This window comes from Rhinolophus ferrumequinum, chromosome 16 (genome assembly GCF_004115265.2).
Source record: "Rhinolophus ferrumequinum isolate MPI-CBG mRhiFer1 chromosome 16, mRhiFer1_v1.p, whole genome shotgun sequence".
NCBI lineage: Eukaryota > Metazoa > Chordata > Mammalia > Chiroptera > Rhinolophidae > Rhinolophus > Rhinolophus ferrumequinum.
Genome location: NC_046299.1, coordinates 21,578,873 through 21,595,960, shown reverse-complemented (window position 1 = coordinate 21,595,960; position 17,088 = coordinate 21,578,873). Strand labels below are relative to the sequence as shown.

The window sequence follows — 17,088 nt, the reverse complement described above, 5'->3', positions numbered from 1 at the left end:
TACCAAAAGAGCAGGAGACCCCAGAAAGCACACGATACACTTGTTGTGAGATCATTCTCCCTGGCTCCTTTCATTTCTGTAGGTCCTGTCAACAAGGCACTAACTGCCTTTTGTTCTGGATTATCTTTTCAAAACTGTTTGTATAACAAACAGCCTTAGAAGACAAGCAGTCTCTTGCTTTGGAGTGAACAGCGAGTTTGCATACAGCCTTGACAGACTGAGACAGTGTATCCCTCCAGAGTAAAGGGGGTAGGCTTGATTAGGCTCTGTTACAAGGGAGGTAAGCTCCCTAAGATCTCGGTTCTGCTATAATGTAACCCACTGCGTGTGCTGGCATTCATCTGGGCCCCTGGGACTTGGAGGCAATGCAAACTGATGCAAATATGCTGATCCTCATGCTGCGTGCTGTGCTGTAACAGTCTTTTGTCTCTGACCCAGGAATCTCCTGTTTTCTGTGAGCATTCAGGAAACCAGGGAAAGCTAACTTAATTGGCTCGCAAATAGGGTAAAAATCTCAGCTCTTGAGTGGAATAAATAGTTCTGCTCCTACTGGGGTCGATACCCAGTCTCTAAGCTCCTGGTCTGTCCTCTTTCCAGCAAACTCAGAAGAAGCCTCAAATTATAAAAATATATGTAAACCAAGGAAAGAAGAATTCCTTAAAAAAAAAAAAAAAAAAGAGTGCTCTGCTTTGCAAAAGGATTTATCGCATGCCTAAAAGATGATGTGATTTGTCCCAAACAGCTGAATTTGCACGGAAGTTTTTAGGACTATGCCTTAATATAAAACAAAGTTCTCCCCTGCTTTTCTATTGGAGGTGGGAATGCCAAGAGGTCAGGCCTGGGAGTGGAGCTTCTCAGGGACTACTGTCAAACCACTGCCTCCTTCCTAAAGACCAGCTGGCATGCTTGCTTCATAGCACTCGCCACCTCCTTACAATAAAAATCAATTACTAGGGTCTGTAGTCTAGGAATTGAGTTGTGCCAGTATCAATTTCCTGGGTTTCACAATGTACTATAGTTATATAAGCTGTTGCCAGTGGGGTAAGCTGGGCAATGGGATCACCACTCAATGGCTATGCGGTGGTAGAAGTGATTTGACCTCTCCCTAAATTGGGAATGATGTCACCTACCCTGCAGTATGGGGGTGGGATCGGAGGGGAGGAATGTAAAGTGCCTAGGATTTCTGCAGTATCTGTGAGTCTATAATTATTCCAAAACAAAAAAGAATTTAAATGTGGTGACTTAGGAAAACGAATAGCCAATCTTGTTAGATTCATAATTAAGTGAAGACACTGCTTTGAAAGCCTTGGGGGGATCCTGTTTGTAGTCATAATAAAATAATAATTAACTAAATGGTTTAATTGCAGAAAAGAAAAAAAAAATCAATCACTTAGCGCTGCTGACCTTAGTCACTCAATGGAACGAGAGAGCCCTTGCAGGTCACCAAGTCCCCATGAGACTCAGGTCACCTCCCTGCCCCACACGGTGCCCTTCTGAAGCACAAGATAGCAATGGCAGCCAGAGGGACCACCAGCAGAAACTCCCAGGTCCCCAGCTGGGGAGATGTGGAGGCAAGAAAGGCGGGGCAAAGACAGCCTCGCTGAGGCTGGTTGTGGCTGTTCCTCCTCGCCCAAGGAAAAAAGCCCAGAGCTCGGTAGGAAGGAGTCCAGCTCAGCCACTTCATGGTGATGGAAAGTGATTTGACTTTTCTCTAAAATGAGGACAATGCCACCTACCCTGCAGTGAAAACTGGAGAGAAGGTTTGTAGAGTGCCCGAAACAAGGCGAGACCCATAGAAGGAGCTCAATAAAAGGTACCTATATATGAGGGAGAATGGCCAATTGGCGATCAATCAGCAAGTCTTAACAAAGCACCCATTATGTGTCTAGCCCCAGAATAGAAAGTCCTGCCCAAGAAACCACTTGGGCTGTTTTTCTTTCCCAGCATGCCTTGCTGGAGAAACGCCTGTCCCACACGGGGCCCTTAAATTTCCCTCACCCCTCACAAATGCTGATGGCCAGGGCACAGTGGCTCTTTACCTCCAGGGCCGAGAAAGCAGGTCCCAGCACTGGTGACAACACTGGGAGGCCTTCGTTGAGGGCAGTTCCCCTATAAACCTTTATATGATATTTGACTGATATGTCCTGGCTCGCCCCTCTACCATCTTATTGGTCCCCTCACAGCCATCCATTCCCTCACTCCCAATCCAGCAGTACTGCAGAACATTCTGTCTGTCCTCTAAGAGCCAGTGGGCATGTCTGAGGTGAGCTCCTCCTGGGATGGAGCCTCTGCATTTGGCCACAGAAGCCACCGGCCTCACCATTCTTCAATCCCAGACTGACCTTGAACTCAGGCCATATGCCACCCAGACGTAGCCTGTGTCCTAGATCCTAAGATTTACGACTCACGTGCAGAATTTTCTGCCAGGATTTGACTGGCAGATGAGCAAGCATGTAACCACGTGAGCCTGGATTCCCGTTCTTCTCTCAATTTCTCTGCTTTCTCTGTCACTTCCACCAGCCAGTGAAACTTCTATGCATCCCCAGCCATGAGCCTATGGCCAGCGGGGCCAAAGCAATGCAGCTGGCCTAACACTGCAAACACATCCCCTAGACCCCCGACCCGGGCAGGAGAAATGCACATCATATCCCAGCATCTCCAAAGCTAAAATTAAGACTCCTCTGGAGATAAAGAACAGGTTCTCTCTGCTTTCTTCCCTTGGGTTTTTTCTTGATCTGAAATTCCAGAGAAGGCAACGGGCTGGCAGAGCTGTTCCCAAGGCCGGCTGCTAACCCTCCCTGGGATGGTAAGAGTGAAGGCAGCCGGATTTGCTCGGTGTGTTTGAACTCTGAGGTTCTGCTGAGCCACTGCTGCAGGGGCTGAACCTGAGGAAATCAGCAGGTGACTGCAGCCACCCTCCCCAAAGGCAGGGCGGTAGAAACAGGTTGGGTAATACAGTCGATCTGTAGGGGCCCTGCCCTGAGCCCCTTACCAGCTGATGCTCCCTGCTCTGGGTACTGGCTGCTACGGGCTCACAACTTCCCCGGCTCCAGAGGCACGTCCTCAGCCCTCAGTCCTCGGGAGCCACCTTGTCACACTCCACACCCTCTGGGGGTGCTGGAGGCCCCCAGAGGGGTCAGACAAGGGATGACTGACATGGGGGGTATAACAGCTGTCCCCTAAGATGGTGCCATCCATCCTCAGCGTCCTCCCCTGCCCTGCGCTGCTTCTGTCACTGCCTTTGGATCTTCATCTGAGAGCAGCCCTCAGTTACCTGCATACAAATCATCTTTGTCACAGGCTCTGCTTTTAGGGACCCTGTCCGAAGATAGGCAACATTCATCATTGCTCCTCTCTGATGCCCTCTCCTCCTGGAGAAGCCTTTTTACTCAGGGTTGTGGGGGTGGGTTGGGAACCCTCATGCCTACTCGGCTCTCCCTATTTTGGTTCTGAGTGAGTTGGACTGTTTTTCCTCAATCTTTTCCCCTCCTGTACAAGCTAGGGAGTGAGTAGAGTATGAAAGGGTTAAGATAGTTTCTCAAGGCTGCATGCAAACTTGCTGTTCACTGCTGGGTGAAGGGGAAAGGGAGGAACAGGGCCTGGGAGCCTCGGGATGGGATTCCAAATGGCCAGCAACGTCATGGAGAGGGAGTGAGCAACAGAGAAGCATTGGAGAATGAACCCCACTGAAGGGAGGAGAGAAAAGCCACAAAACTTCCTTTGGGATAGGACAGGAGTATGGGGCCAGCCAACCTCATTCCTCCAGATGGCATCACCCACGATGCACAGGTCACATCTATACGGGGGCTGGCAGGGGGTCTTGTGCTTGCCTTTTCTCAGGAGTTGAGGTGGCGTGGAGGCAGGTGACTTTCTTTATGAACAGCTGTCATTTATTAAGTGTATACCACAGGACAGGCATTGTGCAAAGTGCTTTACATGAATTCTTTTAATCCTCACCACAATCCTATAAAAAGAAACTGAAATTCAGAGAGTCCCTCTGTCCTGTGGCAACTTTTGGATTATTGTCCTCTGAGGTAGTTGGTGTGGGGGGCAGCTCTGGCCCAGAAGGCAGGGATAAGAGTTCTGGTGTTGAATATACTTCCCGGCTGTCTGGCCTATGCAAATCTAGTAGCCTCCCTTGGCCTCAATTTCCTAGTCAATAAAATGGGGATATATATAACCTTCCTGGAATGACCAAATGAGATTACATATGTGGCTGTGCTGTGTAACATGCTGGGCGCGGGTCAGGAGTTGGCAATAATAAAGGCTAACATTTATTTAGGTCCTACTAGAAGCCAGCCACAGTTCTAAGCACCAGAAATGTTCCTGTTTTCCTTACGGCAGCCCCATGAAGTAGATACTATTATTGGCCCTATTTTCCAGCTGAGGAAACTGAGGCATAAAGAAGTTAATACATTTGATAACCAACAGAGCCTGGGTTTCCAGGTGTAAAGCCAGGCGTTTGATTCCAAAGACACTGGACACAGTAGCAGCAGGACAGAAGCCCTGTGCTTCACCCCACCCTCCAACTCCACCCATCCCTCCAGATCAGCTCCAGGCCCCCCTCTTTCAGGGGGCCTTTGCTGCCTTCCTTAGCTCCTTCTCCAATCAAAACTGGGATTTCACAGTGGTAGAGAGAGTCACATCCTGCCTTAACTGGCTCGCTCATTAGGGAGTAGGTTGTGTCTCACTAGCTTGAGGATTCCTTAGATGACACAAACAAATCCAGGTCTCCCCTGACTCACCAGGTCACCCCAGCCCCCAGCCCCTAGCCCTGGACACTTATCCTGGGCCTGGCACAAGCCGAGAGCCTCCTAGACACCCACAGATTGAATGACAACGAGGTGCTTTTCCCCAGGAGTGCTGGCCTGTTTTTCTTGAGCAAGCAGGCAGCCTTCATGCCCAAGGCCAGGTCAACCACAGCACGAGGGCACGCCACTAGCTTCGTGAGGGCTCTGGGACACTTGTGTCCACAGCATCCCAGCTGGGTCCCCAGGCCCCTGCTGGGCAGAGCACCTGGACTGGACTGGAACAACATCGAAGGTCATTACAAACCTGGGGGTTGGACATTCCAAATTCCCTCGAGACTCAGGGTAAAGCCAGGCAGGGCATAAGAGTGCCCCGTGTTAACTCCTCGACCATGGAAGGAGAAGCAGTCTTCTGCCTCCATGGAAGGAGCCCAGGCATGAGAGATTCCCTAACCCCTCACTGCCTGGTCCTGGTCTTGCCCAAACTGTGGGATTTGGAAGGTCTTCCATGTAGCTAAATGAATTCTCTCCCACTTTAACGTAAGACTCAGAGGATAGGCAAAGGGCCCACTGACTGCTGTCGTCCTGGAGGCTGGCCTGTGCAACTCCAGGCCCAGCAGTAACAGGGTTATGACACACCCGAGAGGTTTTCTTCTCAATCACACAACATAATCAAATGCCTTAAACATGCTTCGAAATGCTGCAGTTGTCAATGGCCTTTATAGTCAGACAGGCCCGGGTTCAAATTCTGGCTCTGCCCACTCGCAGGCTGTGTTACATAAGCTCTCAGAGCCTTGGTTGGATACTGGGCTGGGAGGACTGGAAGAGGCCAGACCAGGAAATGTGCTTAATGTAAGGTTCTCTATAATTACATGGGAGCCAGGGAAAAGAGGTCAGCCCGCAGCTTTTCATCCTTTCATAGGAGAACTTGATCTCTGCTTTTTGTAAGGACCCAAAGTCCAAGAGCTTGAGAAACTCCTCAGAAGTTACACGGCTTGGGGCCAGCAGATGGCCCTGGAATGGTGGCAGATGCCCCTTTGAGGACAGTGGCCTTCAAAATCAGGGACTGTCAACCCCCTGGGGAAATTACTATGCAGATTCCTAGGCCTACCCTACCCAGAATTTCTGGCTTAGCAGCAAGACTTTTCTTGGCCTAAGGAATGCCCCTCCCCAGGTTGCCCCCATCCCATCAGCAGGGCCATCCAAAGCTTACCTGGGAGGAAGGGGATGATTCTCTGCTTGGGATCCTTCTGGCCACCTTCGATGGGAAACTTATCCAAAAGCTGCATCTGAGAAGCCAAACAGAGGGACGCGATTCACAAGATTGGAACAGCCCTTCAGCATCCCTTCCCCACTCTACTCCACTGCTCCAGGGCCCCACTCTCCTTAAATGGATGAGTGATGCCTCAAATCCCTCATTTCACAGACGATTAACAAACCACATGGGGCATGAGATGGAGGAGGCCAGAGCTCTCTATGCATCAAAGGGGGTGTGTCAATCTCAAGAAGTCGGGGCACAGGAGGAGGTATCTGGGGATGCCCCACCCCCCCAAAGGAAGCCAGGGTAGGGATCAGCAGGCTTTCGGGCCAGGTTGCAGAAGGGGTTTCCAGAGGCTTCTTTGGACCCAGTTTCCTTCATATGTCATCTGCTGGTTGAGCTCTTAAGCCACCTGCCATCCCAAACCCTCCTGGGCCAGGATGGTGGAAGGCCCCACCTTATGCTTCAGACAGACCACCCACCTTCCACAACTGCTCTGCAGAAACAAACCCCGATGTTATTTTAATTGCAAAACCAAATCCAGCTGCTTGCCCCCACACTGGAAGACCCCCTCCTCCGTTTCCTACCTTCCCACCCTTGAGATCACTGCTGTTTTTCCAGGGAAAGACCCACTGGAAGAGTTTCCAGGGTTCTGGAGAAGAAACTTCTTTTTTCTTCTGCTATTCTGGGCTAAAATTCTGTATAAACTGGAAAAATACACAGGAGACAGGATGGCCCAGGCCACGGCCCTTCTGCATGTAGTTAATCTCCCTTCCACAGGCACAGGCGGAGCTGGAGCTGAGTGGAGAGGGCAGGTCTAGCTCTGTGGACCCAGCTGTGTGACCTTGGTCAAGGCCCAGAAGCTGTCTCAGTTGACCCTCAGGCGCCTCATTGGTGAAATCAGGAAGATCAGTCACATGCTATCTGAAGTCCATTCCTTCCTTCAAATATTTATTGGGTACCTACTTAGAGCACTGGGCACTAAGAAAAACGGCAGTAAAGAAACAAAGCCCTTGCTCTCAGGGAGTTTCCATTCTAGTGGAGGTAGACAAACAGCACACAAATAAATTATGTACTATGTTGGGGTGGGGATAAGTGTTACGAAGACAAATGAAGTAGGATAAGGTGTTAGAACAGAAAAGGGTTGTTCTTTTACATGGAGTGGTAAGAACAGCCTTACAAGTCAGATGGCAATTCAGCAGAGACCTGCAAGAGGGGAGAAAGCGAGCCACGCTGGAGGGAGACAAGAAGTGCAGAGCGTTTCTAGACAGGGGAAACACGAAGTGCAAAGAGCCTGCAAAGGCCAGGGTGGCTGGAGTGGAGCAAGCCAGTGCTGAGGAACGGGCAACAAGATCCGAGCGCCTGCACAGGCCAGATCACGGAGGGGATGGCGCTAGCTACAGGGCAGTGAACGGCCCACAGAGTGGAAGCAGGCAGACCCGTGAGGAGCCTATCGACGGTGGCCTGGACCAAAGTGCTAACGCTGGAGGTGGTGAAAAGTGGTCCTACATTAGATTTTATACGTGCGTGCATGTGTGGATATTCCCATCTATCCACCCACCCATCCAGCTCTAACACATGACTTTAGGATTCTCTCTTGCTCAATAATTATCCAGAAACTGTTTAGAGCCCACATGTGAAGGGTGGGTCATTGTCAGATTCTATTCAAAACAAAACAGAGACTGCACCACTATTAACTTTCACTTCCCTGAATACAGACTGAAATTTAACAAAAGCTGGCTCGTGAGTTTTCAAATCATGTTGTAAGTCCATCTCTCAAACATTTAATAATAATTGCCTGCTACATGTAATGGGCCATAACGCTATAGACTTGTCCCTAGAATTTTTTTAAATTAAGGTATTTTCAAATAAATTCTACACAGAGCAGGGCTCCTATTTTCTCCTTTCCTAACCTATATTCTGTTTTGTAAATGTTATTTCTGTATTATGGAAGAATTCATGTTCACTGAGGGGAAAATAAAACCCTAGAAATTATAGAAGTGGGTGGTCAAAAAGAGAGTAAGAATCACTCTTGATTCCTCCCCCTGAAAAAGTAACATTACCATTTTGGGATATATATATCCTTTGCAGACATTCTTCCATGAATGCCAATAAAATGAGCTCATCAATATTTTTACACTATATAATGAAAATTTCCCCATGTCGATGAGTAGTACTTCCATACCAGCACGCTTAATTGTGACACAGAATTCAATGTTTGGATGAGCCGTAGTTTATTTACCTACTCCCCTACTGTTGGATGTTTAGGTTGCTTCTGACTTTTTACTGCTATTATATAATACTACAGTGAACATCCTTGCCCATACATCTACGCACACTTCTTTAATATAATAGTTTTTCTACTTTTGTTTCACTTGGTTGAAATCTATGCATATTTATAGGCACCTTAAATCTTTTCTGGAAAACGACTGAGAGTACATGGATAACTCCGATGTGTAGGCAAGGCCTGGCACCTCTGGACAATGGCTCCACAGAGTTCCTGAGGAAGAGTATGGAGGTGTCTGAGGAGAAAGGCAGGCCCAGCAACACACCTGCCAGTATGTTAAAATGCAGGTTCTGATTCAGTAGGTCCTAACAGGGGCATGAGATCCTGCATTTCTACCAAGTTCCCAGGTGGTGCTCAACCTGCTGGTCCGTGGACAGCAACAAAGCTCTGGAGCTGTGCTGGCCTATACAGCAGTTACTAACCACCTGTGGATGTCAAGCCCTTGAAATGTGACCCACCCAAATTCAAATTCGGATGTACTGTAAGTGTTTTTACACTTTATGCGTCAGGTTTCAAGACTTAGTACAAAAAAAAAAAAAAAAGGAATGTGAAATACCTCTAATAATTTTTGTACCGATTGCATGTTGAAATGATAATATTTTGGATACATCAGGTTAAATAAAAATACTTTAGAAATGATTTTACCTGTTCTACATTTTTAAGTGGCTACTAGAAAATTAAAAATTACGTATGTGGGGCACATTATATTTCTATTGGACAGGTTGCTCTAGAGCAAGACAATTATCAAAACATAGTTTGAAGACTGCCTATACCTGAATAACCTGGAGATGGGTGTTTGTTAAAAATGCAGTTTCCTGAGCCCCCACCCAGAGGTTTGTGAACCTTTACTCTGGTGCTAGAGACAGGTAAGCAAGTTCTGGAGTGAAGGGGACTCACGAGGATGTATGAACAGGATTCTGTGGGAGCCAAAGTAGGAGGTCAGGGAAGGCTTCCTGTAGGAGGTGAAGCCAGCTCAATCTTGGCAGAGTGACAATCTGAATTCCCTCAATGGGTTCAGGTGCCTCCTAGAAGGCAGGAATCATCTGATAGCCCCGCAGATTTGAGCTTTCCCTCAAAACGCCTCTTGGAGGATGCTTTCCATCAGGCCTCTCTCCCACCTCCTTCTTCTGTAACAGATTTTCATCTTCCCCCACCTCTGCCTTAATCTGGATCCTTCTGAGGCCAAGATAAGCCCATCCACAAAGAGTGCTGGGTCAGTAGGTCCTGACCAGAGCCATGAGTGGCCAGCTGGCCTGCTCCCCATCACCCCTAGCCCCCAGGTGCTGAGCCCAGCCACACGTCACCTAATCCCACCACCAATGCTGAGCCAGAAGAGCTCTGATGTCAGCCCTGTCCCTCCCCGTCATCCCCAAGGCCCACCGGCTATAGCCACTGGAAAAGGAAGCCCCACTAACCAGCTGCCAGTGACATTTTCTCTGCCTACAAGTCACCTTTCAAAGGAAGCAAATGCCCGTGTTCAGACTCTCGAGCAAACCAAATAAAGGCAGCCTCGCTGAGTTTACTCAGTGTGGGGAGCTCGCAAAGCAGCACCATTCAACATCTACGGCAGAGTGGTGGGCGGTGGCATGAACATCTGGGGCCATGTTTGATATACAATCCAATGTCACCCTCACGAGAGATGGGAGTGTGCAGGGGGGGAGGGGAGGGCGGGGGGCAGGCAGGCTGCAAAGTGGTTCTGTAACCTGCACAATTTGCAGGACTGGCTCCAAGAGATAAAACACTCGCATGAAAGGCTGAGGAGGGCTGGCTCGTGAAGAGGCCTGGCCAGGCCTTCCGTGAGGAGGAAGCCTGGGTGCGTGGGCAGCGAGGAAGGAAGGCTCCGCCCAGCAGAGACTTCTGCTGCGGCCACCTTTGCAGGCAGGAAGTGGATTCTCCTGTCACTCCAGCAAAGGCCTGACTCAGGCTGGAAGAAAAGCAGGGCCCTTTGCCAGGGTCCTTCTTAGAGCGAGAGGCGTTTGGCTAATGGAGCCCTTTGCAACCACATCAGAACTTTTCAGCGTGTGGGGGACGCCAGGCTGTTTATCTAAGGGGTGGATAGTGTGAGAGATACAGGGCAGCTCGGCTCCAAGAGCTGGCCCCAGCCAGAGAAAGCTGATTCAGCAGCTCTTCTTGGGCAAAGCTGAGCAGCAATAAACACGGGGAGAGAGAAGGGTGGGCCCCGAGTCCAGCTGGGGCACATCTGTAACCCAAGAGGCCAACTCCTCGCCCTACAGAGAGGCTGGAAGTCCCAGCAACTCTAGCTTTGGGGCTCTAATCCTCAAACCTGAATCCACTTTTTTTCAGCTTAGGAACGAAGGGAACATTACTACAAGAGCCTGATGGTTCCCCGGCCCAGAAATTCCTCTTACAATGAAGAAAGGCCACACAAGTCTCCCTGGGGACCATGAGAGATCAAGAGAAACCTCTGAATTGGTTTGTCCATTCTACTAATTGAGGGCTTATCAGTCCCTGTGTTAGATACTAGGGAGAATCACAGAGACAGAGACACAGACAATAGTGATATGTGGGACTTTTCTTCAAGTTCTCATTCACTGTGGCCTGAAATGTACTTCCCCCTTCCCTTCCTTCTTTGATGACCTTATCAAGGGGCATCTACTCTGGAAAGCCTTTGACCATCTCAGCCTAAGGTCATACCACCTGTCTTTGAATTCCAAAAACACTCGTGGCTGGAATTCCCTATTTCAGTACTTCACACAGTCTTTTATGATTATTTTTTGTTGTTGTTTTTAACAAGTTCACCTCATTGCCCAAGAATAAGCACCTTTCCCCTTGAATGGCATTGGCATCCTTATAAAGAATCGTTTGATGGACCATAAATGAATGGGTTTAGTCCTGAACTCTCACTTCTACTCTTTTGATCTATATGTTTATCCCTATACCTGTACCATACACCATCTTCATTACTGTAGCTTTATATTAAGTTTTCTTTTTTAATAGACTTTATTTTTTTATTGCAGTTTTAGGTTCACAGCAAAATTGAGCAGAAAGTACAGAGAGTTCTCATATATGCCCTGACCCCACACAATGGCAGTCTCCCCGCTATCAAAATCCAAGACCAGAGGGGTACGTTTGTCACAGCTGCTGAACCCTATGTAAACACATTACCATCACCAAAGTCCATAGTTTACATTACAGTTCACTCTTTTTTTTTTAAATTAGTTTCCGGTGCACAATACAATGTAATAGACATTTATCATTTATATCCCTCACACTGTGTCAACCCCCCCCCATCCCCTATCCCTCTGACATCGCACACAGCCATTATATTTCCACTGTCTCTATTCCTAATGCCATTGCAGTTCACTCTTGGTGTTGGTACATTCTATGGGTTTTGATGAATGTATGTAAGGACATGTATCCAATATTGTAGTATAATATAGAAGTTTCACTGCCCTAAAAATCCTCTGTGCTCCACCTATCCACACTCTTACCCCTATCCTCTGGAAACCACTAATATTTTTACTATCTCTATAGTTTTGGTTTTTTACAGAATGTCATATAGTTGGAATCTTACAGTTATGTAGCCTTTCCAGATCGGCTTTGTTGACTTCCTTTACAGTATGCGTGTAAGCTTCTTCTGTGTCTTTTCACGGCTTGATAACTCATTTTTTGGTGGGAGGGACTAAATAATATTCGTTGTCTGGATGTACTACAGTTTATTTATGTATTCACCTATTGAAGGACATCTTGATTTCTTTCAGGTTTTGGCAATTATAAGTAATGCTGCTATAAAACATCCATGTGCAGGTTTTTGTAAGGACACAAGTGTTCAACTCATTTGTGTAAATACCAAGGAGGTTGATTAACAAATTATATAATAAGAGTGTGTTTAGTTTTGTAAAAAAAACTGCCAAACTGTCTTCCAGAGTGGTTGTACTATTTTGCATTCCAACCAGCAATAAGTGAGACTTCCTGTTGCTCCACATCCTTACCAACATTTAGTGTTTGTCAGTGTTTTTGATTTTCACCATTCTAACATAGGTGTACAGTGGTATCTCATGATTGTTTTAATTTGCAACTCTCTAGTAACATAAGATGTTTATTTGCCATCTATATATTTTATTTAGAGATGTCTGTTTAGATCTTTGCCTATTTATTAATCAGGTTGTTCATTTTCTTATGGTTGAGTTTTAAGAGTTCTCTATATAGTTTTGATAATAGTCATTATCAGATATGTCTTTTACAAATATGTTCTCCCAGTCTGTGACTTGTTTTATCAATCTCTTGATGTATTAAGTTCTGAAATCAGGAAGTATGAGTCCTCCCTCTTTGTTTTTTCCTTTTCAGGATTGTTTTGCCTATTTGGACTCCCTTGAATTTCCATATGAATTTTGGGATCAGCTTGTCAATTTCTGCAAAGTAGCCAGGTGAGATTTGATAGCAATGCATAGAATTTATAGATGAATTTGTGGCGTACTGCCTTCTTAATAATATTAAATCTTCCAATCCGTGAACATGGGATGTCTTTCCATTTATTTAGTAACATTTTTGTTTTAATGTCTCTTTTTTCTGATATTAGTATAGACACTACAGCTCCCTTATTTTCTATTATAACATTTTGATTCCCTTAATAATTTTTTTCACTATATTTCTGAGTTTTTTCTTAATAGTTGCTCTAGAGCTTACAGTATACAGCATACCTTACCAGGATCTACTTTATTCTGACTTAATTCCAGTGAGATAGAGAAACATTACTCCTATATAGGATATTCTCTTTTTATTTTTTGTACTGTTATTTATACATATTACATTAATATGTCTTACAAACCCAATATTGTTATAATTACTACAGTAGCCCCCGACTAGGAGCTATGTGAAAAGGGAGCCCTGTGTTCTGGGCTGCATAGGCCAGGAGTAGAGCTTCTGTCAAGCAGAGATAGGGGAGGACGGGAGCAGTTGTGGTTCAAATGCCATTTTTACTGAAATTTAGTAGATTTTCTTAAATAAATATTTCTCCATTTGCTATATGTTTGTAGGCTCTTAGGACAATTTCCACAGACTTTATTTAAAAAAATAACCTTCACCATATATGGCTGAACGGAGAGAGTTCAGAGAGCTCATCAGGCAGCCATTCCAGAAGTGCTCTCCTTTCATGTTTTCTTTCTGTTCCCTCACCCCAAAGTGCCTAGCGCAGTGCTGGCTGCCCAATTGGGACAGCGATCATGACACCTTTGGTGTCTAATGATTCTCAAAATGGTGGCACAACTCTGAACTTTCACATGAAGACATAAAAACAACAGATTTGAGAGGAACTGGACAGCACCTCTAAAACAATTATTAGCAAATCCTTCTGGCGGGAAGGGATTCAACAGAATTCTCTGTTCAAATGAAATCTACTGTCAAATTTCAATATATTTTTTGGGGTATAGATATCCTATCATTCTAGAACAATCTGTTGAAAAAGACTATTCCCATTGAATTTCATTAACTCCTTTGTCAAAAAACAATTAGGTATATATGCATGAGTCTATATCTGGATTATCTATGCTATTCCACTGATAGATATATACATCCTGACACCAACACTATCCTTTCTTGATTACTGTAGGTTTTTAGTTAAGTCTTGAAATCAAACCTTTTCTTCTTTTTCAATATTGTTTTGGTCATCCTAGATCATTTGCATTTTCAAACGCATTTTAGAATAAATTGACTAATTTCTATAAAATGAAAGCTTCCTGGAATTTTTAAAAATTCGGATTGCATTGACTCTGTAGATCAATTTAGGGAGAACAGCTGTCTTAACAATATAGAGACTTCCAATCCATGAATATGGTAAATCTTCCCATTTAGTTAGATCTTCTTTCACTTCACTCAGCAATGTATTGTAGTTTTCAATGTAAAGGTCTCACACATCTTTCATTAAATTCATTCCTAAGTGTTTTATGTGTTTTGATACTATTATTATAGTGTTTTAAAATTTTATTTTATAATTGCTGTTAGTATACATAAATACAATTGATTTTTGCATATTGATCGTTATCCTGCAACTTTGTGAAAATTACTTATTAATTCTAGTAGGTATTTTTGTCTTTTGCATATTCCTTAGTATTTTCTACATAGACAATCATGTCAGCCAAAAAAAAAAAAAAAAAAGTTTTACACTTTCCTTTTCCAAATCTGTATGCCTTTCATTTTTCTTTCCTTATTTCAATGGCTAGACTATCCAACACAATGTTGAATAGAGGGGGTAAGAAAGAACATTCTCACCTTATTCCAATCGTAGGAGGAAAGCATTCAGTCTTTCACCATGGAATATGATGAATAGTAGTAGGTTTGTGTAGATGCTCAGGTTGAAGAAGTTTCCTCTGATTTTTAGTTTACTGAGTTTTTAAATTATTGTTATTATTATAAATGAGTGTTGACTTTTATCAAAAGCTTTTGCTAAATCTATGGATATCCATTTTTCCTCCTTTAGTCTGTTAATATGGTGAATTACACTGATTGGTTTTAGAGTGTTGAACCAAGTTGCATTTTTGAGATAAACCCTACTTGGTCATAATGTGTTATCCTTTTTATATTCTGCTGGACTAGATTTGCTAATGTTTTTGCAAAGAATCTTGCATCTATGTCCCTGATGGCTATTATTCTGAATTTTCTTTTCTTACAATATCCTTACCAGGTTTTGATACCAGGATTAATGCTGATTTCACACAATTAGTTGGAAAATGTTCCTTCTTCCTAAGAGTTTCTGTGTAAAATGGTATTATTTCATTCTTCAATGTTGGACTTAGTGGGCTCTCACATCCTTATTAAAAAGAAATTAACCCTTTGAAGGTATAAGACACTAGGCTTAAAAGAGAAAATAAGATCAAAAAGTTCTAGAAAAGTGTAGAGATGATGGCTGCACACCGATGTGAATGGACTTAATGCCAATGAAGTGTACACTTTTGAAAAAAGGTTAAAATTATAAATTTTGTTATGTATAGTTTACCACAATACAAAAAAAGTGGCAGGTTTTATGTTTTATATATATATACTTTACCATTATACAGAGGGTGCCAAAAAATATGTATACACATTTTAAGAAAGGTAAAAACTATTAAAATTGTAATACTCAATATACACTGGTAACAAAAGATGAATACAAGTCATGTGTATACATTTTTTGGCAACCCCAGTATATATACACACACGTACAAGTATATTATATATATATATATAATATATATATAGGTGCCAAAAAAATGTATACACATGACTTGTATTCATCTTTTGTCATTGGTGTATATTGAGTATTACAATTTTAATAGTTTTTTTCCTTTCTTAAAATGTGTATACATTTTTTTGGCACCCTCTATGTACACACACACACACACACCCGGAGAAAGAGAGAGAGAGAGAGAGCGAGAGAGCGAGAGAGCGAGAGAGAGAGAGAGAGAGAGATCCTAAGGCTACAGAGTGTGGAGAACCAGCAGAGCATTGACATGAACTAGGAGTCATTAAAATGTTGTCCTTGTCACCCCAGGAGAAGCCACTCAACGAGCATGAAGCAAAGCACTCAAGTCTGGAGCCTGGGCTCAAAACTACCCCAGCTGACTAAGTGATCCTTTGTGAGGCACTTATCATTGTTTATGCAACAAGGGAAAATGATGCAACTCCCAGGGAAGCTATGAGAACCCCGAGAAGATGCTGTGGTGGCGTATTCTATAAACAGAAAGGGGGGAGCAGAGGCACGAGGCCGTGGGGCGGTTGCTCAGAAAGTTCCCTGGACGAGGTGAAGTTGAAGGTGGGTGGACAGGATGGATACAGGCTCTCTTTGTGAAATCACTACAGCATTCAGGGAACAGACTTGACCCCACATATCCCTGAAGCAGCAGCCAGGGAGAGCAAAATGGGGCAGAGAGGACCTGTCCACCTTGGCAAAGAGCTGCCTGCGTTAGATGCATTTGGTTGCTGGCGCATGGGCCCATGCCGTGCTGAAGCCAAGACACAGGGCACTTTGAGAGGGAGCCCAATCCAGCTTCCAAAAGACCTTATTAAGTCAAAGAAATCTTCCTTGACCATTTTCTGGAAAACATGCAAGCCTTCACTACTTGAAATCCCTTCCCAATCAAGCCATTACCAGTGACACTCTCCATGCACCACATGAGTGTGATTCAGAAAGCGTGCAAGTCATGGTCCACGATCTGACTGGGAGCTGGAGAGCCGAGTAGTGTTAGAGGAGTGTCAACCTGCTGAGAGGTAGAAGGTCAGTGTGGCTGGAGTAAGCAAAGCAGATTCTCAGAGGAGGACACAGGAGAACTAGGCCTTGAATAAAGGATAGAGAAAAGGGAGGACAGCATTCCAGAGGGAGGAATGGTGAATAGAATAAAAAGGTTTGGTAGTGGGTTAGGATTGTTAGATGAAGCAGTCTGATTGGAGTGAACTGACTTGTTCATGAATTCCATGAAATGCTGCCATGTGTCAGAGAAAGAGATGGGATCCAGGGTGGAGGCCCTTGATAATTATTTATTCCAGTGATTTGGGGTGACCACATGGTTGGCACCAGAGCAGGATGTAGGTATGTGCCTAATGTGCCACTCCACAGGCAGTTAGGGTATCCTAAAGTATCACTGGAAATGGGACGACATGGAGAAACAGTCATTTCCAGAACTCATTTTGAGGACAGTGCCACATGTGGATAGAGTCTCTGGGGTGGGGGGTGGCAGGTGAGACACCCCTGGGTCTGGTGAGGGGTTGGTCATTTGCTTTGCTGTCTCAGATGAACCTATCAACATTAAGTGAGGACTTACTGCGTGTGTGTGTGCACGCACGCACGTGTGCGTATGTGTGTA

General features: G+C 44.9%; 1 protein-coding gene across 3 annotated transcripts in view; it reads right to left on the bottom strand.

Moving 5' to 3' along the window:
- The window catches only part of SH3PXD2A (SH3 and PX domains 2A), a 225,781-nt gene that overhangs the window by 140,757 nt on the left and 67,936 nt on the right, over nucleotides 1-17,088 (bottom strand). For all 3 annotated transcript variants that reach the window (XM_033130666.1, XM_033130663.1, XM_033130665.1), the window contains exon 3: nucleotides 5,962-6,037. In XM_033130666.1, the coding sequence (XP_032986557.1) occupies nucleotides 5,962-6,037 (76 nt within the window). The remainder of the gene's footprint in view (nucleotides 1-5,961; nucleotides 6,038-17,088) is intronic.